The following is a 19,364-nucleotide window of genomic DNA, read 5'->3' as shown; positions in this document are numbered from 1 at the left end:
CGCGCGCGCGCGCCCGGCTCTGTTTATTGTTGTGGTTCCGCGGTCCCTGGCTCCGCCCCCCGACCAACCAGAGCGGCGGGCGGGGTGAGTGACAGGCGGTGCCGCCAATAGCCGCGCGCGGAGGCCGCGGAGCCGGCCGCCCTCGGGCCGCCATGTTGTGCTGGACGGGACGGCCGGCGCCGCTGGCCGCGGCCCCGCGGGAGCGCGCCATGGAGCCGCGGGTGACCCTCCGCGTCACCTGCCGCGGCGACACCCGGAGCTTCGTTGTGTCCGACCCGGCGCACACGACGTGGGCCGATGTGGAGGCCATGGTGAGCGCAGGCTGGCCGCGGGAGGCGGAGCGGAGTGTCCGCCGTGGGGCCGCAGCTGTGGGGAGCCGGCTCAGCTCGGTGCTGGTTGTGCAGCACGATTCTGTTAGAACCTCGAGTCTTCGAGGACCCAGTGTCCCCCATTTCACAGACTCTTAGAACTGGTGGTTCGTACGGCTGAGATCTCGGTTTTTCTTTTCTCCTTAATGGTGTGGCTTGCTCCTGCTGTATGCTTAGAGTGACGTGAAAAGCCTGTTTTGGAAAAAGATTCTGAAGGGCCCTTTTTTTTCTGTGTGAGCAGGTGGTCTTAGCTGTGTTCTTTGCCCTTTTCCACAGGTATGGGCGCTTGGTTTAGCTCTGTATCCATCTGTAAAGTACATTCTGTTCCTCTTATCTCCTGTTCTTTTACTTACTGAAATAGCTCTGGTGAAGTAACACATGTCTGCTGCTTTTCTGAAGATTTGTCTGTGCTCCTTGGGATACTGAGTCACTAATGCATTTTTGTTTGGTCCTTTGGTTCCTGGAGCTTTGGGTGTGTTAGTTTGGATAGAACAGCATCTGACTGGGCCCTGCATGCAGGCAGTTGCTTATGGAGATCTGTGTATCGTGCACTTGGTATAGTTAAGAGTTTGGGTGCTTGTTTTCAGAGCTTTTTAGTGAAAATTCCTGTATTGGCTGAGGTTGAAATTGTGTTGTAAGGATTCCCTTGGCTATGATGAAACTAACATTGTTATTATTATTATTATTAATTCTGTAGCAACTGCTCTGTTTTTCTTAGCTTGCTTTCAAAGTCACATCTGAAGATATCTTGTCGTTATTTTATTTTCTCTCTCTCAACTCTTTTTCTGGCTAATATATTCCAGTACACATACAGAAGGGTTTTGCTTTATGAGTTACCCAAGTTCAAAGTTTGAGCTGCATTATCTTCACTTGCTGTATTTCAGTCCTCGGAAAGAGGCACCAGTTCAGTCTTAGAATACTTAGTGGCAAGTAGACCCTGCAGGAATGTCTGAGCTAGTCAGAATCCTGCTTGCATCAAAGCTGGAAGCAGATTACTGTGTAAACTCTGTGTTGCCCTTAATCTTGGGTAGTCTGAGAGCCAGGGTGTGTTTGTTCAAGGCGTGGTGTTCTATTTCAATGTTTCCCTATCCAGGGTAGTAGCACGAGTTGTCTCTGTTTTGTGAATTACTGTTTCAAGAGACTACCAGTTAAACTTGTGTCTTTTGTATGTTAGTATTTTATTAAATGAGTTTGATGTTTCTAAGGGGTAATGTGAGCTCTTGTTTTACCCTGAGTTTAGGGGAACAGTCTGTGGTACTAGACAACTTAAGTATAAACCACAGTTTCTTGACAAGACAAGTTGGTTTGCTCACTGCATTCACAAAATTTGGGGTATGTTGCTGGAAGAAGCTGCCTGAAGCACGTTCTCTGCAGAATGTGTCTGTGTGTACACTGTGCCCATGTGTACACTGTGCCCATGTGCTCCAGTGGTGCTGTGTAAGTCCCAGGCAGCCACTGTTGGCTGAGGCTGCTGGTGTTGTTCTGTTAGGTCTGGGCTAGCAGGACATGGGTCAGTTGTTTCAGAGAGTTTCTGTTGGGAAAAACACAGCTTTTGTAGGTATCTGGTACAAAAACATACAGGAGACTCAAAAACTCGGCATATGGAAACAACTGCTTTTATTTTATGGTTCATTTGGTGCTGCTCATTCTGCCTTATTAATGTAAAATGCAAAATAACTGCTCAGCTTTATTCTCTGAATTCTGATAGGCTGAAAATAGGCTGATCACCTATGTGAGCTGTCTTCCAGGTACTTTTTAATGTAGGAGATAGAGTTTAGGAGTTGTTTGCCTTAGCCTTCATGTTTTGCAGTGTTTACCATGACTGAGTTGGTTAACCCTGAGCTTGTCCTCTTAGAATGGGAAGGTTATTGTTATTTATTTTGGAGTAAACATTAACCAGGCAAGGTGCAACAGAAAAGAAACTTGTTTATCCTTTTCATTAGGGAAAGTTAGTAAAGGCTGAAGGCAGGGTGCTGGGAAGAATTCAACTCCAGAGGAATGGATTTGGTAAAATAGTGTTTGCTTTTGAGAAAATGAAGGGAGGGATGGAAGGGTTTTAATGTTATTCCAAATTAATAATCATTATTAACTGAGGACATCTGTTGTCCTGCCTCACTATGGTTTTATGTTCTTTTTTTTCATTGCAGGTTAAAGTTTCGTTTGACCTGGACAACATTCAGATCAAATACATTGATGAGGATAATGATGAGGTAAAATACCTGCCACCTGACCCTCTCAATAAGTCAACTGAAAAATCACTGGTGGGAGTCTTTCTGCCTCGTGATAATTTGTAGTGGGTCCTTCAGGAGTGTTTGTTATGCAGATCGGGGTGGGGGAATGTTTGCCCCTTTAATAAAAAAATTGCTGATAGTCTTGTGCTTTTACTCTTAATGCAGCATACACTTTTTAAAATAGTTTTTTTAGAAGCTACTGCCTTTCTTTTTCACTGCCTACTGAAACAGCCAGTGGTTCTCTGTGCTCTGAGGGAGGAATGTTTCTGCTGAGGAACTTTTTTTTTAAATGAGGATAAGGTAGTTGTAACTATTTGTGTTTGCAGCCATGGTAAAGCCTTGTCTCTTCAATCTAGACTCCTTCCTCTGGAAAATGTAGGTCCCCTGTCATTAGCATATGTTTGCTTCAGTGATCTGGTGTACTCAAATCCTCTGCTTGCTTTATGCAATTGCTGTAATCTCCAAGCAGATTACTGACTCAGAAAACAAATTGGTTACTTCTAGTTGTCCTTGTTGAGTAACTTCCTGCTTGGCACAGTCTCACCCTCTCATATTATTTTTGTTTATCTGGAGATTCAGAGGAGAATGTAACTCTCACACAGAACAGGCCTTCTGCAAATGCAGTGTTCCACTGCTTGGATTATAGCTCTATTAAATGAAATAGGGATTCTTGTTCTTATTTTTTCCCCTAAGGTGAAATGTCAAGAAGCTTCAAACAACCTTTCAGGGAAAGATTCTCCCCTTATTTTCTAGCCTGTGTAATATATAAATATATAGCTGCATCTGTGAAAGCTTTTTCTGAAATACTGAGCAAACATTGTTCAGAATCCTGTGATGCTGTAGAGATTGAATAGCTTCTTGTATTAGTGACTTCTATGTGTGGAATTGATAAATGAGTATCTGTAGAAGAATGGGCTTATGAAACACTTAACTGGTCTTTTGCTGGGCATTTAAAGCAACTGGGGCTAAGCTCTGGACTCATGTAATGAGCCCAGTGCTACAGGTGCCAGCTTTCTGAGGAGAGCATGCTTGTCCTGGGTGCCAGCAGTGCAGAGAACTGCTTCCCCTGCCAGTCCAGTAACGAACATGGGCTGCTTCAAAGCACCACAGCTTTGGGTAATGATTAAACGTGGCAACAACAACAAATATCTAAAGGAGGGGTGTTTCAGAAACTGTATAAAAAATAAAAGTATGTTTATTCTGAAGTGTGTTAATTTTAAGAGAATTGCGAAAGTGTGTCTGTGGCTTTTGCTCACTGTTACTTCTCTTTGCAGGTCTCTGTGAACAGCAAAGGTGAGCTGCTGCTTTATTGAGGTGAAATCAAGAAAGAGACCCCAACTGCTGCTCGTGTTTTTTGGAGACGGAGTTGAGAATGCTTGCTTTTTGATTTTTGTATTTGGTATATGATTTGGCATCAAATTCTTCCCAAAGGAAATATTTCTTGATCCATAGGAACAAATTGGAAGTGACTAAATTAATGGAATGTTGTGGCTCTCAGCTGTGCAAATGTGTGCTAGTTGCTGTATTTACAGTTTCTTGCACTATTTTTAAGAGAATTTACAGATGGTAGGGGAGGCCCCCTGTCATGTAAGGGTTTCTAAATACTGTGTGCTAAACTTGCATCTGTGTGTGAGATAGGGGTCATTCACATTTCTTTCTATTTTTCTTTAGAGGAATATGAAGAAGCTCTGAAGGTAAATGTGCTCTTTGACTTTTTTCAATATATTCATCCTTCTCCAGTTAAAATTGGGATAGCTGAGAAAAAAACGAGCATTACCTGGATATGAGAATAGCTGTTTTCTAGCTTTAGACAGTAGCTTGAGTGTCCTAATATATTTGTTTTCCATCCTGGTTGGTCTTTGTTTTTATAAATTAGTGGTATAGGCAGTTATGATTGAGGACCCTGAGCAGTAGTGGCTTGGTTAAGAGATTGACTTTCTCAAACACTTCAACAGTAATCCTGTATTTGGAAATACTGGGCTTTAGTGAATCCCTTGAAAAATCTTGCCACATAGACCCTACTGCCAGAGTATATCATTAGGAGTTATTAGACTCAATGCTTAATTACTTCATAAGCAGTTAGACAAAATAAGAATTGCATTCCTTTATGTTTCTTTTTTACATTATTAAGTCTTTCAAAACTTTTTGCTCATGGTTTGAATTTCAAATCTGGTAATTGCAAAATAATAATTTTCTGGACACAATCTATTGTTTACTGGCTCCTATGAACACTTTACTGGGCTGAAAAATTCCAGTAGGATATTTTCATGATTATCCTTTGGCTTTTAATAAACTTTTTAATAAGCATATTAGTAACCTTTAAGAAGTAGAATATCAGCTGACTCTGCCTTGGCGTTTCTCTCAGTTTTTCTTTTTGTGTCTGTTAGTCTTTCCCCACCCTTTCCCCAAACTCCCCAATGTAGTGTAATACTGTATTTTTACAGATTTTGTATGCTGATTGCAAGTGGGAAATGTGGTGTATGTATGTACTGTTTATTTAGATTGCAGTTAAACAAGGAAATCAACTTCAGATGAATGCCTATGAAAAAAACTCTTCTCGTGCTTTGCAACTACATGAAAAAGTTGTGACAGAAAAGCTGGTGCTTCTTAAGGATGAGAAGAAACCACTTTTGCACTGTTCCATGCTAGCTCAGGGATTAGAGGAAGAATTAAAAAATGACAAGGAGCTTACCATTCAGGTAGGAAGCTGAGCTGCATTAAAACAAAGAATTAATAAATGTAATTCACTTTGTAGACTGATTTTTCTCTTTACCCATATATAAAAACTGAGTTCAGAAGCTGGTGTCTGTTTTCAGTTACCTGCTCACCAAATAGTTTGAATGTCTTCAAGAGAATAATTTGATACTGTCTTTAAAAATGCAGGTGCTTTCATGTTGGCCATTCTTAAGTACTTTGATACACAGAGCAATTCGTCTCCTGAAGCCCTCATTGCCATCTAGTAACTTCTGGTTGACTTGACTTCTGTGGCTTTGGTGTGTAATTACACTCAAATGCTGATGAGGCAGAAACATTTCAGGAAAATGTCAGTGGCTACTTTGTGTTGCTTCTCCACTGTTTTCTGAAGAACTTTAAATATTTTTTTATAAAGACACTTAAAAGCTCTTTCAGCAGTTAACTTGCTGTGTTGAGGTTTTTTTTTTTTTTAAACTTTGCATACTTTTTGTTTATTTTGGTTTTTTTTCCTCCAGCAAAAGTTAAATCAGACTAGAACAGAAAGCACAAATGAAAATCCTCCAGAATGGTTTACGAGCTACTTGGAAACGGTAAGTGTATTGTCTTGCAAGTACTGGTATACTTGAAGAAATACATAAGAAGCTGTGCATGGAAGAGATCTATGTGATGCCTAACTCTAGACATACGAGCACACTTGACATCAGCACTTGTGACCAGGATCTCAGTGGGAATTAGATGTCTGACTATGTCTACAGTGTAGGGGATACCTTAAAAAAGCCCCACAGCCATAAACTTGATCAATACCACTTGTGAAAAGTGAATTGTTTAGTTTATGCATTTGATTAGTTTGAGTGTAGTTTGAAGTAGCTCCCATAATAGAATCCTTGTAGCACTCCAGACAGCCATAGGAATTCCAGACCACTCATTGTGGGACAGCATGGAATAGTGGTGCTCTTGTAGACTCTTGATTGCCCAGTTTCAGCAGGGGAGTACTTTCAGCAGGGCAATGCTTTTGGTTTCCTGTGATTGAAAGCAGAGCATTTGATGACCTTACTTTTCTTGACTGCTTTGAGAAAATACTTTCAGGAAGCCATTGACAATAACCTACAGTTAAAGATGTGGATGTTAACTTGTTTTGAACAGCTGATAAAGTGAAAAACAGTTTGATGCCACTGCAAAGAGTTCATTAGCTAGCGAGTTCTTGAAACTATGTGCATTTATCTTTAAGCATTTTTTCCTAGACTCTCCTTTCCTTTGCCACCTATTTATACAAACTAAAAATAGGGGGAGCTCATGGTTATATTTAAAACATCCCTGGTGGGCAAATCAGAACTTAATGGTAGAGACTCCAGAGGGGTTTGGGAGTTGTGGTAATATTTTGGAGATGAGTTTCCTTCCCTTCGTGCAAGGTTATGGAAGAAAAACAATATTGTAAGTACAAATATGTGATTTTTAACTTGCCTTTTTAAAAGCTCTGGGTTGGTATTTTCTAAAATAAAAGTCCTCTCTGAGGAATGTGGTGTTTGTTTAATTTCGTGTAGAGTGTGCAGGGGGGTAGGGGAAGTGATTCTGAAGTAGTCTATGATGTACAGATCGGGAGACTTGTGACCATGTAACTCAGCTTTTCAAACTTCGTGCGTAGTTCTCATCTATGACTGCTTTAATTTCTTTCTAGTTCAGGGAACAAGTAGTTAAGGAGACTGTTGAGAGGCTGGAGCAGAAGCTGTATGAGAAGCTTGTTCATTGCAATCAGCCTCCAGATTTTTCTGAGAGCTCAATTACAGCAGCACCTCCACCTTTGGAGAGCCCGTCGGGGAACAGCAGCCAGTGTGACTGGCTCATCTCCTGCTGCAACTGCCAGGCTCGGATTGTTGGGGTTCGCTACCAGTGCAGGTAGAGTCTGATGGGAGCTGGGAGTGTGGGGAACCTAACGCGCGTGGCGTGTGAGTGACTCTGAGAAACTACCCTGGGGTCACAGATTTCTAGGTTGCTAATCTACAGCCTGCTGTACATTTCAGAATGTCTACTATGTGTCTCACCAACAGCTGATGTTCCCTCCTGTGGTGACTAGATTTCATCTGCATAAAAGCAAGATTAATACTATTTGAGAAAAGGCGATTGTTAAAAGTGAGAGAACTTCACAGTGCTGTGTTCTCAATGACTCTTTACCTTATCTGCATATAACATGCAGTAAATTGTAAAGGAAATTGTTTTGTTTGGTTAACTAAACAAAAAAGCAGGGTTTGTTTGGTTGGTTGGTTCTGAGAGTCAGTGAGACTAAGGCAGGTCATACTTTTTTTTTAATGATCACACTTGTCAGTCTAATAATATGAAATAAGTTTTGATGAATGTCTTAAGTGAGGCGTTAAAAGTGAGACTTTTATTTGAATGAGGCAATTGCTGTAAAGATCAGCATTTTGGGAGTAGGCAGAAGCAGTGTATGAAATGCCAACAGGAGCTTTTCTTTGGATTTTTTTTCCTTGCTGGCAGGAGATGACAGTCTGGTTTTTATCAGCCCTGTTCCTATAGGAGCAGTCTGCCTTGCATTCCTGAATGCTTGTTGACTTAGCCTCTGTATTTTCATAAGTACGGTGCTGTTTCTGGCACTGGATTTTGGTAAAATGTTCTGCCCTTTGTAGCAACAATTTTAGTCATTTGTGCTAAAGGAAGCATCTATTTTTTTCAATGTGTGTTCAAAGAAATGGGAACTGTGTTGCAGTTTTGCCAAGAAGAGAGATAATCATCTAGGTATTCAGATGGTTCCAAATACTGATACACGAGTGAGACAACCAGCTGCTGTCGCTTGGGAGCTGCTTACTGTGGTAGAGTTGTTTCTCTGCAGAAATTCTTTGCCTCTTGGTAACCTCCTGTCTTTTCTGCTTTGCAGCCTTTGTCCAGCCTACAATATCTGTGAAGAGTGTGAAGCAGGAACGTATGCACATGATCCCAACCACGTGTTGTTAAAGCTGCGCAGACCCATCCTCTGTGTCGCTGACAATTACAGCCTTGCAGAGCTCTCACCACGCCTGCCTGCTACTCTGGAGCAAGTCAGGTAAACGGTGGCACCTGTCAATACCTGACAAGATTGTCCTGATAGCAAGTGGAAACACCTGTTTTGGAGTTGAGGTTCACCTTTTATTTTTAGAGATAACAAGAAATGGAAATGGTACTCAAACTTCATTGTGAGTAACTAAAAATAGCTATGTATTTATAAAGGGCATAAGTCATAAATCTTACAGTGCTTCTAGTAACAAAGTAGGAAAGACAGACTTTTGTGCCATAGGTGGGTAGTAAACTTTGAGACCTTGTGTTTTCTTTGGGCGCTCTGTGTCTGCCTTTTTTTGTTCTTTCAGAGACCATTCAAAATAGTTCCACAAGCAACTGTGAGGATGTTCTTTTAAAATCATTTGGTATCCAGTCTAGAAGCATGGGACATTTCCTGAAGGGTTCTCTTGAGACTAAGACTGTGCTGGCTAAAGATAAATCAGTTTAATGTAATAAGGTGTCTTAATGGCTCTGCAGGCTCCAGAAACAGATGGACAAAAGATTTCTGAAGGCGGAGAAGCAGAGATTGCGAGCAGAAAAGAAACAACGAAAAGCAGAGGTCCGAGAGCTCAAAAAACAGCTAAAATTGCACAGGAAAATTCATCTGTGGAACTCTATCCATGTATTGGAAACGAATGGCTCACCTACTCTGAAATCTGAGAGTCTCCAGCCTAATACCTTCCTGTAAGGGTTGTTGTTAACTGAGCATCTGGTAGTTGTGCTGTCTGACCTTTTGTTATGAGACCAAGTTAAAGTAACAGGAAGAAGGTTGTGAAATTGCTCATTTGAAGTATGATTTGTCATTTGACTGTGTGAGAATTTTGTCTAAATGTGATTTGCACAGTAGAGCGTTTTTAATTGAGAGGGGAGTAGGAGAAAGAAAAAAACTACTGATGGTTATTACCAGAAACTTAGTGATTTATGTAGATTTAGGAGGAAGGAGAGTGCCTAGGATTATATGTACATGTGCATGCTCATACAGCACAAATTAACATTGCTGCCAGTTTTAAAAAGTCTGTATCTTCCTACCTTATTGTGTCTGCATAAAGTCAAGGATATTCTGTATATTTACATTCAGAGCTATTTTATCTTCTTTATTTTCTTATGTGCTCTTAAGCTGAGATTCATCAGACAGCAGCCTTTGCAGGCAACTGCTTTGCATTTCCCATTCCCCTTGAGTTTATGAATGTGCAGTGTAAAACTTGTACAGTTAGTTTCTTTAATTCATCCCTTCCATTTAGGGCATTTAAAAGGCAAATTAACATTAATCAGCAGCTGACCTTCTTCAGTTTTGGTGTATTTTGGTTTTTTTGTTTACTCTCTCCAATCCCAGGAGTCCTAATCAACCCTTCCAAGCAATTGTCCCAACATTAAGTGCAGTATTTGTGGATGAGAATTTGCCTGATGGTACTCACTTGAAACCAGGAACAAAGTTTATCAAACACTGGCGAATGAAAAATACTGGCAATGTGGAATGGAGCTCAGACACAAAGGTAGCTTGCCTTTGCTCTTACTTTTGCACACTAAAATCATTCTGGAAGATAACATTTTTGTGTGACTTCTCTGTTAGGAACTGTTTAAGATTTCCTTTGGCCTGTTGATTCACAGCTGGGAATTCTGGGGCAATAAGCTGTCTAGGTACTCTTCACAAGTGTAGACTATAGGAAGAAAGCAATTCAGAGTACCATCACTGAACATGTTTCCCATTAATAATATGTCCCCCATGTATAATGTTTGACCTGGTTTACAACTGGTCTGTTGCTTTTCTGACCTCGAAAACCCTTTGTTCTGTGAGTGGCTGCATTGGTGTTGAAAGGTGGGGGTACCTTTGTGGTGTTAATGACTAAAGTGAGAATGAGCAGCCTGTCTTCTCCTTGCCTGGTACCTACAAGGCCTTTCAGCAGAGGAGCTCTGCTTCCTACTGCCCACACTTTGCAGAGAAGCTTGTGAAGTTAACTTTTGGCTTTTTCTGTTGTATATTTCAGTTGAAACTTATGTGGGGAAATCTGACCTTGGCATCTTCTGAGAAAAAAGATGTGTTAGTGCCATCCCTTCCATCTGGACAAGTAGGAACTGTTTCAGTTGAGTTTGTAGCTCCCAACATAGAAGGAACTTACACTTCTCACTGGAGACTGTCACACAGAGGGGAACAGTTTGGGCCAAGGATCTGGTGCAGTATTGTTGTGGATCCCTCTCCAGCTGCTGACTATGTAGAAAGTGATTGGAAGGATTCTGACTCCTGTCAGAAGAGTAGAGCTTCCAGAACAAAACAGGCAAGTCACTCACCTGGTATTTGGGGCAGTTCTGAATTGCCTTGGAGACAGAGTATTGTGTATTATTTGGCACAGTATTCCTAACTAACTATTCAAGGGGATTATTTTAGCCATTTGCTTCTAAATTTTATTTTTAATAGGAAAGACACACAACATATATTGCATTTATAAGTTCTAAAGTAGTTGGTCTTTTTGACAGGCATGAGGTTAGTTATCAGTCTGTTTCAGCTATTTGTCTACTTCTTTGTTTGAACTGAAACACTGCAGAATTTCTCTTTATTAGGTCTTGTCCTTTTGGCTCTGTAATGAGCTGATTTAAATCTCTTTCAAATTACTTGTGTGTTTACACAAAATTCAGGCTTTAGGTTTTATGGTGTTTTATTTACTGTGGCTAAGGGGCTTCTGGGACACTGTTTATTTTATTTTTGCAGGAGGCTTCCTTAAAGACAGAAACAGGTGCACAACTCACGGGTGGAATTGCAGAGCAGGCTGAAATATCTCTGCCAACTATTCCCTTAAAGATCAAAAATCTGCCAAGTGAGAGAGAATTTTATATCCCATCTGTCGATCTCCTCACTGCACAGGTAAAGTACTAAAATTCAGATAGATAGAAAGCAAACCATCTTGGGTTTGATGTCTAGGTATGTAGACATCTGTAGGAATAAAGCTGCTGAGCTCTAAAAATGGCCACTCTATTTTCAGAAAGAGTGTATTGCATTTTATATAGCAGAGCTGTTTTCTCGAGCTGGTATCAGGGACTTGTCATTATGTGGAAGGTATGTGCAGGACAGATTAAGATTCCCAAAAAAGTCAGCATTAAGTCTTTCTCTGGCCCCTAACAACGGAGTTCTTAGCTTTGTCTCTTGCTGCCCTGATTCGTGCACCATATTCAATGATGTAAATATATATTGTGGGAAAACTGCCCTCTGAGGTCGTGTTGAGGAACAAAGTGTTATTTCTACATCAGTGGGATCTGTGCTGCCAAGTACAGATATGATTCAGTTTCAGAGTTTGCTCATGGAAACTGTGTGGTGTTTCTTCCTGTAGGATTTGCTGTCCTTTGAGCTGTTGGACATTAATATTGTGCAGGAACTGGAGCGAGTGCCACACAATACTCCAGTTGGTAAGGCTCCCTTATTCTCTGTGCTCTCTTGAGCACAGACAGCTATCCTTTGTGTTTTTCAGTCTTGGCTTCTTTTCACCTTCATGTCCCCAAGATGATAACATTCCAGATGTTGAGGAATGCTGCCATTTTCTTTGCACAACCAGTGGCAGTGTAATGCAAAGCTAGTTGTTTATTCCACCAGATTATCTTGCAAAATAACTTAGTTTCTTCAGTCTTGAAAAAATGTCCCTTAAAAATAATAACTTTTTAAAATGTTACCTCCTGGAGGCTCCTTCTCCTTTAGTGCCAATTATCTTTGCTCCCTGTGTTTTCCAGACATGACTCCATGCATGTCCCCTTTGCCACGTGACAGCCCCTTGCTGGAGAAACCTGGCTTAGGTCAGATAGAGGAGGAGAACGAGGGGAGTGGATTTAAACTAGTGCCTGGTAAGCAGTAGTCCTGAAGAGCTTGGGGGTGAAGGGAGGATATTGTCACTTCTTTGTAGTCAGCAAACCTGATGCCTAAAAGAAATTCTAACTACTGTCTTCCCCTTCTTTGGAGGAAAAAAAAAAAAAAAGGTTGGTTGGTTCATAAACCTGGAGTCTGACACTACTTTAGTGATTGTAGAGGTTGGAGCATAATACATGTTGATTTGGAAATACAAATCACAGAATCACAGAATGGTTTGGGTTGGAAGGAACCGTAAAGATTATCCAGTTCCACCCCTCGTGCCGTGAGCAGGGACACCTTCCACTGTCCCAGGTTGCTCCAAGCCCCATCCAACCTGGCCTTGGACACTTACACGGATGAGGCAGCCACAGCTGCTCTGGGAAACCTGTGCCAGGGCCTCACCACCCTCACAGGGAAGCATTTCTGCCTAATACCTAATTTAAATACACCCTCCTCCATCTTAAAGTCATTCCCTGCTGTCCTGTTACTGCATGCCCTTGTATAAAGTCCTTTCAAATGCTTCTTTTGATTTGTCTGACCACTAGAATTGTTGGGAGAATTAACAATCTGCCCTTTATAGACTAGGTTATACTCAAAACATTCCAGGTTTGGCTCCCCATACTTCTCAATCACTTTCACATTCAACTTGAGCTGAATTTAAAAATCTTTCAATTTTTAGAAAGAATTAACACACAGTCAATATTAGCTGTGACTAGTCTAAAAAATTCTTATTATAGTTACATTTCCTTGTTGTGGTGGTAAAATCTGTTACGTTTCCCTTTCCAAGGCACGGCAGAAGCCTGCCTTTCTGTGGACTCTTCTGTGGTGAAAGTGAAAGCTGAACATGCATTGAACCAGGAGGAAGGGGAAGAAGATATGAGTGGGACTCAGTTTGTCTGTGAAACTGTAATTCGATCTCTGACCCTGGATGCTGCACCTGACCACAAGCCCCCACAAAAACCCCCCAAAATCCTCCAGAGTAAGTACTGGCATTAGCTGCCTTCTGTGGCTTGACTTGTTTTGCAGTCAGACGTGAGCCACAAATTGCTCAGCTCAGGTGGTTGATACCATTTAATTGTTTTTCCTGATTGGTTTTATTAGACTCTTTACAAACACTACAAGACACCTTCAGTTGCAATATGATAAACGAAGAATCTCCTATGATAAATAGTAATTCCACTTCCAAAAAGGAAGCAAAGATTCATCAGTCAGAGCCAATGACAGAAAATTCCTGTGGTGAGTTTGAATGTAAGATAAAGCTGTAAAAAAATCATGTGTGAAAAGATCTGATGCTGTTCTAGGAAACTGATCTTCATTAGATGAAGAGAATCATTAGATTGTCCCAGTTGTAAGAATGATTACATCAGAAAATTGGTGTCAGTACTTTAACAACCAGCTAGTTTAATAGCTGTTTTTTAAAGAAGTGAAATTGAGACCAAAAGGTTCCAGTTGGGTATTCAAATAAGTGCTCATATGTTATGCATAACTGGTGCCTCCATATTTTTTACACGTAGCTTGAAATATTTCTGACCTGTTTCTAATGTGTGTGATTTAGGAGCTGAAAACTAGAGTTTAGGTTCTCTGTATAGCTCTTACTCCTGTTTTTACTATAAGCATTAAGAGCAGCAGCATATTTGCATAGGCTTAACATTAAGATCTATTACTCTTTCACACTACACCCTCCTCACAATAGGGGGAATTACACCATGAATAGCAGAAGATGAGGTTTACAGTTGTTTCTAAATCTTATCTCTTACAACTGGGACAACACTGTCTCTGCTGTTGTCCATACAAAATGGACAATGGTTAATACTTTACTTTTTGTCTTACTAGGGGACCTTCCACTGTCTGATGAGAGCACAAGCCCCTGTAGTGGTGCTGGCAATTGTGATGAAGAAGATGATAAAGATGATGTTCAGAGTCAATGCTCCTCTGCTTCATCAGAGGATTATATCATTATTCTCCCTGAGTGCTTTGACACCAGTCGGCCTTTAGGCGACTCCATGTATAGTTCAGCTCTTTCTCAGCCTGGTTTAGAAAAGACTGGAGAACCTGAAACAGTAGCAGAGAACCCAGAAGGGGGAAGCCAGCCACAGATCCATAGGGTCAGTGATACTTTGACAGCTTCACAAACACTGGCTGCAGTACCATTAACCCCAGCAACTGTGGACACCTTACCCCAGACACAAAGGTATGCTTTGGGGACAAGAACAAAATGGTGATGCTGGTATTGCTGTAGACTCTGCAGGGTCTGGTACTTCCAAACAGGAATTTTTGTAACAAAAGTTTTATCATATACTGAGATAAATGTTCTTAAATCCTGGAACTTTTTTATAGAGCCTGTATTCACTGATCTAAGTGAGTGCAAGAGAGGGAGAGAAGGGAGCATGTGATCTTTTTTCTTTTTTTCTGTTGATCTGGACTTATTTATGTGTGTACATGTAGAATAAAAGTAGTGATGTTTTTGCCTTACATTCTCAGGAATCTTTCATCTCTTCAGAATCCTATCTTCCAAGAACCAAACACACCAGCTTCAGAGAACCTCTCTTCTGCTCCTCATAATCAAACACAAAGAGAAGGTACTGACAGTATTTAATGCAGGGTGCAGACTATTACTATCACCTATTCCTTATGCCTCATACTGAATTTGATGTCTTTACTCTTGAGGAGAGCAGAAATCTACTAACTAAAGATTTTAATTTTTCTCCGGGTGTTGAACTTTTGCTATGTGGATGTTGCAAATATAGAAATAATTGGCTTTGTGGATTAGTTAAGAACATCTACTATAGGAAATGGTAAGAGGATACTCAAACGTCCTTACAGGCATCTGGAAAATTACCTTGCTCTGGAATTAATGAGCTATGCATTTAAGCTGCAGTTACAGTCACTGAGACAGCAGTTCCTCTCGTGTTAAACATCCACTGATGAATCAGTCATGTGGTTCTCAATCTCTTCTGACTGCTTTCACTGCAGTGAGAATCCTGGACACCTGGGCTGCATAACTAAACTTAGAGTATTACAATTGTACCGAGACACACTTTTTTCTGTTTATGTATGTGTTGCATTTCTCCAGCTTAATTATCGTTACCTGGACATGTTGACTTTTTTTTTTTTTTCCCTTTTCCAGAACCCAGTGGTGAAGATAGTCATGGGCCAGGATCTTCTGCATTTCTCACTAAGTTCTCAGAATACCCGAGGTAATGAAGCTGAAGCTGTGACTTCACAAACACTATTTCAGACTGAGAACTGCTTAATTAGACACCTAGGAAAAAGCTCTGGCTTACGGATTTCATGTAGTCATCATTTTGGAGAGAGGCCTCCCTTCTTAAAGGAAACATGCTGTATTTTCTTAAGATCTTGGTTTCTACTTAGACACAGATCTAAAGGATGCAAGAACTGGCAAGCCAAAATTAATGAAGAGCTCAAGTTGAATGCTTCTGAAGTTCTGTGGTGTTTTTTTCTGGAAAATCTCAGGATTCTTAGAATGGTGATTTTACAAGTTAGCTATAAAGTTGTCCTAAAGTACTGAGACTGGAGGAATAAGTCAAAATGTTGAGCAGAATATTAAGTAACTTAAGTATTCATAGAAAACAAATGGAAACTACCCTACCCTGAATGGGTATGTGTCAGTGCACAGCTTTCATGTAGGTATGTTCTCTTCTAGATACTAAGCTCTTTACAAACGGTTGCTTCACGGAAAGCATACATCCACAATTTAATAGAAGGTGTCAAGAAAAAGGGAATGAGCTTCTTGTACAGCTTAGCTCAGTTCCCAAACATGGCTGATTCCTTTGGATCATAGGCTGTTGTCTCCAACAGTCCTCACACCAACAGGCAGCAACTTGCATTCCACTGAAACAAACCCTTGGCTTTACTGACCCTAAAGCAGCACCTGGTCTCTTCACAGGTACCCTCAAGGAAGCAGCATTGCAGGAGAACTCGTGAAAGGAGCTTTGTCAGTTGCTGCTTCTGCCTACAAAGCATTATTTGCTGGACCACCCATTATTGAACAGGTAATTGTTTTTCCTGTATTCAATGTGAATTTCATAAAATGACAACCTTAAATTTATAGGTTTATGTTTTAGAAGGGTATCAATATTCCATATTGGACTTAATGTAAGAATCAAATATTAAGTCTGATGGCATCCCTTTGAGGAGATCAGAGTCTGCTCTCAGCAGACTGGGATATCCATGCCATAGGGATGGAAGCATGTCTCTTGTAGCATCATGTAAGAGTAGTAACTCATCTTTGTAAGTGAGCAGTGAAAGGGAATATAAATGGGGGTAAAAGAGCCTCTGTGCCTCAGTTTGATTCTAGTATAATGGCAGGGCCCCTAGTTCAAATGGCAAAAAATAAGTTACCTTTTTTAGCTTATCTTACTCTCTCTTGTTTTCAGCAGCCTGCAGCTACAGAAGAGCAGACTGCCACTCTGCTGTCCAGTCTGTGTGAGATGGGATTCTGTGACCGGCAGTTAAACCTGCGGCTGCTGAAGAAACACAACAATAATATGATTGAAGTGGTAACTGAATTGCTTCAGATCAGTAACAGAGACTGGTGCAATAGATGCTAAACCTGCCTGGTGGAGAGAGGAATAGTCTTCATTGAGTAAACTCTAATTAATTGCAAGAGTAGCAGGCTGCTCCTCAGCTGCTCTCTGTTTGGAGGTTTGACTTAAAACTTCGGCTTTTCTTTGAGCATTTGACTTTTTCTTTTTTTACCCTCATGGAAATGTCAAACAACCCTTTTTGTGGCATCTCTTGAAATGGATACCAGAATTTCAGTTATTATTTGGACCTCATAGTTAAATGAGTAGTCTTTAAATCTCTAATTTCAGATCAAATCCTTTTACCAGGGAATAGTGTAGACCTAAACTTTGCACCCAGATGAGAACTTCCCATTTTATTGTGTATACCCTTTTTTTTTTAGGCAGCTGGAAATTTTTTATTGGCTTAATTAGCTTTGGAATAGGAACCAGTGTAAAACGCTGCTATAAAATGTAGTCCTGTGTAATTTACAAGAGATGCCTGAAACTAGTAGTTTGTTTCTTCTGATGATTTTAGTAATTGGTTTTCCAATGCACGATAGTATTGTGACAAATTTAAATCTTACAAGTTATTCTAAGAAAAAGAAGTTACTCACAGAAGAAAGCCATCTTGAATCATCAAATGACTTTTGAAAAGTCTGAAAGTGTAACTGCAGTTAAACTGATGAATTCCAGTAAAGTTGTTGCTTGTTGTAGCAGAAGGAAGCAGGAGAATCACCACCAGCAACTGAACCAGTAATGACAGTGCAAACCAGATCTCTTAAGAGTGGAAGTATAACCCACATAAAATATTTTGTTCAAAATGGAGTATAAGGGTAGGAAGGGCCTTTCTAGGAATCTTTACAGGCTCTTTGTTAAAATAGTAAAAATTTGACCATTACCTTTTTTCACTATAGGGCAAATGTTTTACTCTGTTAATACCACATAAATTCAAGAATGTGTAGGAGCCCAGACCTGAACTGGAGCACACATTTTGGTAATGTTTAGGAATGGAAAGAATGCTTGAAGCAGGGATCACATAACTTTACATTAGAGTTTGAAAAATGTGTTAAGCACTTTCAAGTGTACAGTCTCCTCTGATGGTTCTAGCTGGTCCTGTGTTTCCATAGCCACACCTGTAGAATGCATTTTTCTCACAAGATTTTGTTTTAGATGCCCATATTTAATTTGGAAAACTAAGAATTCCCTTCTAAATATGCTGAGAGAGTTGATTCTGAAGAATGACGAGAAAGGAGCACCAGACACTGCTGTGCAGTGGGGTATCCACAGATAACTCCTCAGAGTTCAGTCCCTCAGCAGGTGACAGTGTTGGCTATGTTCTTACTTTTTCCTTGCTGCAGTAAGAGACCATTGATCCTAAAATATTTTATATTACTCCTGCTTCAAACTAGTGTTCTGTTTCATCACAATATAGCTAAAGCAGTGTCAGTATTGTGACTGACCAGGTTATTAGTAATTTTTAAAAAGATTTAGTACCCCTAGAGATAAAATACCATTAAAATAGTTCAAGAAGACAAATGTATCATACCACTTTCGTTTTAAACCTATTTTTATAGATTGTGGAAGATGTACTCTTAAATGTTTATTTTGAAATACAGTAGAAGTATTTTGCAGTGTTTCCCATCTCTCTGTACACCAGTATAACTGTGTGCTGTGGACCAGTTAAAGATCCTTCTGTAACTTTCCACCTTAACTTGGCTGTGTTGTTTTGAGTATCTTCTGACTAATGGCAACTCTAGAACAAGGAGGAGGAAAGGACAGGGGCGAAATGCAGAAGCTGATGACACTTTGAAGCATAGTGTGGTTATTTGCTTGGGTCTTTCAGGCCCAGCAGGACCCATGTTCACTGTGTGTACCTTTGTACTTGGAATGTTAATGTGTTCTATAAATTACAAAACGAAAACATTTGAGGAGGAGCACTTCATTGCAGATTGAAATGGCAAGTGTGAGATGCTGTTCTCTTTAGGTTACTTTTTACTAGAGTTTAGATGCTGTATGCTCAGGCTTAAGATAGATATATTTCTGTTGGCTTTGTATATTTTGTTAATGGATGCATGATATAATTTATAATATATTCTACAGAGCAGATGTGATCTCTGTATCTTATTTCGGGTGAGCACAGGCGCCTGGGACAGGGGGGTTGGGATGGGGTTCCTACCCCTGCACCGGCCGCAGGCTGCGCAGCACGGGCCGCGGGCACCGCAGCCGCTTCCCCCGCCGCTCCAGGAGCACACGGCCCCAGCTCCTTCGGCCAGGGTCCGCCCGTGCCTGCGGCGGGCAGGGGGTGAGCAGGGGCACCCTGAGGGCCCGGGAGCAGAAGCGGGGCCTGCGCTGAGACTTCTCCTACCGCAAGGCCCGGGCTGAGCTCCCCACGCCGTTCTGCGCTGGCCCCCGAACACAACAGTCGGGGTAGCGTCAGCTCATGGTCCTTTGTTGTTGAAGGAAAGCACCTTTCCGCTTTCGTTGAGGAAATCCTTTACTCGACCGCGGCGATTGGTTCAGGCTGGCAGCCCGGCAAACCCCTCCCGCCGCCCGCTGCGGGCCGGTCCCTCCGGGTGTCCCCGTCCCTGCCCCGGCCCCGCCTCGCCCGCTGCGGGTTGGTCCCTCCGGGTGTCCCCGTCCCTGTCCCTGTCCCTGCCCCGGCCCCGCCCCG

At 41.2% G+C, this 19,364-nt stretch overlaps 1 protein-coding gene across 2 annotated transcripts; it reads left to right on the top strand.

The window, feature by feature from the left end:
* Positions 1 to 153: 153 nt before the first annotated feature.
* Positions 154 to 18,790, top strand: NBR1 (NBR1 autophagy cargo receptor). 2 transcript variants are annotated; one of them, XM_082297512.1, is made up of 21 exons: positions 154 to 311; positions 2,516 to 2,578; positions 3,874 to 3,892; positions 4,271 to 4,293; positions 5,101 to 5,298; positions 5,809 to 5,883; positions 6,969 to 7,186; positions 8,181 to 8,345; positions 8,816 to 9,022; positions 9,672 to 9,831; positions 10,324 to 10,611; positions 11,043 to 11,195; positions 11,659 to 11,734; positions 12,053 to 12,163; positions 12,955 to 13,146; positions 13,269 to 13,403; positions 14,001 to 14,358; positions 14,649 to 14,746; positions 15,295 to 15,364; positions 16,075 to 16,180; positions 16,568 to 18,790. In XM_082297512.1, exons 1-21 carry the CDS (start codon positions 210 to 212, stop codon positions 16,736 to 16,738), a joined length of 2,988 nt encoding a protein of 995 aa, XP_082153638.1. In that variant the 5' UTR covers positions 154 to 209; the 3' UTR covers positions 16,739 to 18,790. The 2 variants fall into 2 exon arrangements, with proteins under 2 accessions (XP_082153638.1, XP_082153637.1); XM_082297511.1 differs by having other exon boundaries at positions 16,565 to 18,790.
* The last annotated feature ends 574 nt before the right edge of the window (positions 18,791 to 19,364 follow it).

This window comes from Coloeus monedula (assembly GCF_965178545.1).
Source record: "Coloeus monedula genome assembly, chromosome: 26".
In the NCBI taxonomy this organism is placed as follows: domain Eukaryota; kingdom Metazoa; phylum Chordata; class Aves; order Passeriformes; family Corvidae; genus Coloeus; species Coloeus monedula.
The sequence above is the reverse complement of the archived record's forward strand: the minus strand, read 5'-3'. Positions and strand labels throughout refer to the sequence as shown.

What these genes read in the sequence shown, in the direction of transcription:
- NBR1 (XM_082297511.1), top strand. Translation starts at nt 210, where the DNA reads ATGGAGCCGCGGGTGACCCTCCGCGTCACCTGCCGCGGCGACACCCGG. An exon ending in ACAAGGAGCTTACCATTCAG is followed by an intron (nt 5,299 to 5,808) that starts GTAGGAAGCTGA and finishes TTTTTCCTCCAG; the next exon opens with CAAAAGTTAAATCAGACTAG. An exon ending in GAGCTTCCAGAACAAAACAG is followed by an intron (nt 10,612 to 11,042) that starts GCAAGTCACTCA and finishes TTATTTTTGCAG; the next exon opens with GAGGCTTCCTTAAAGACAGA.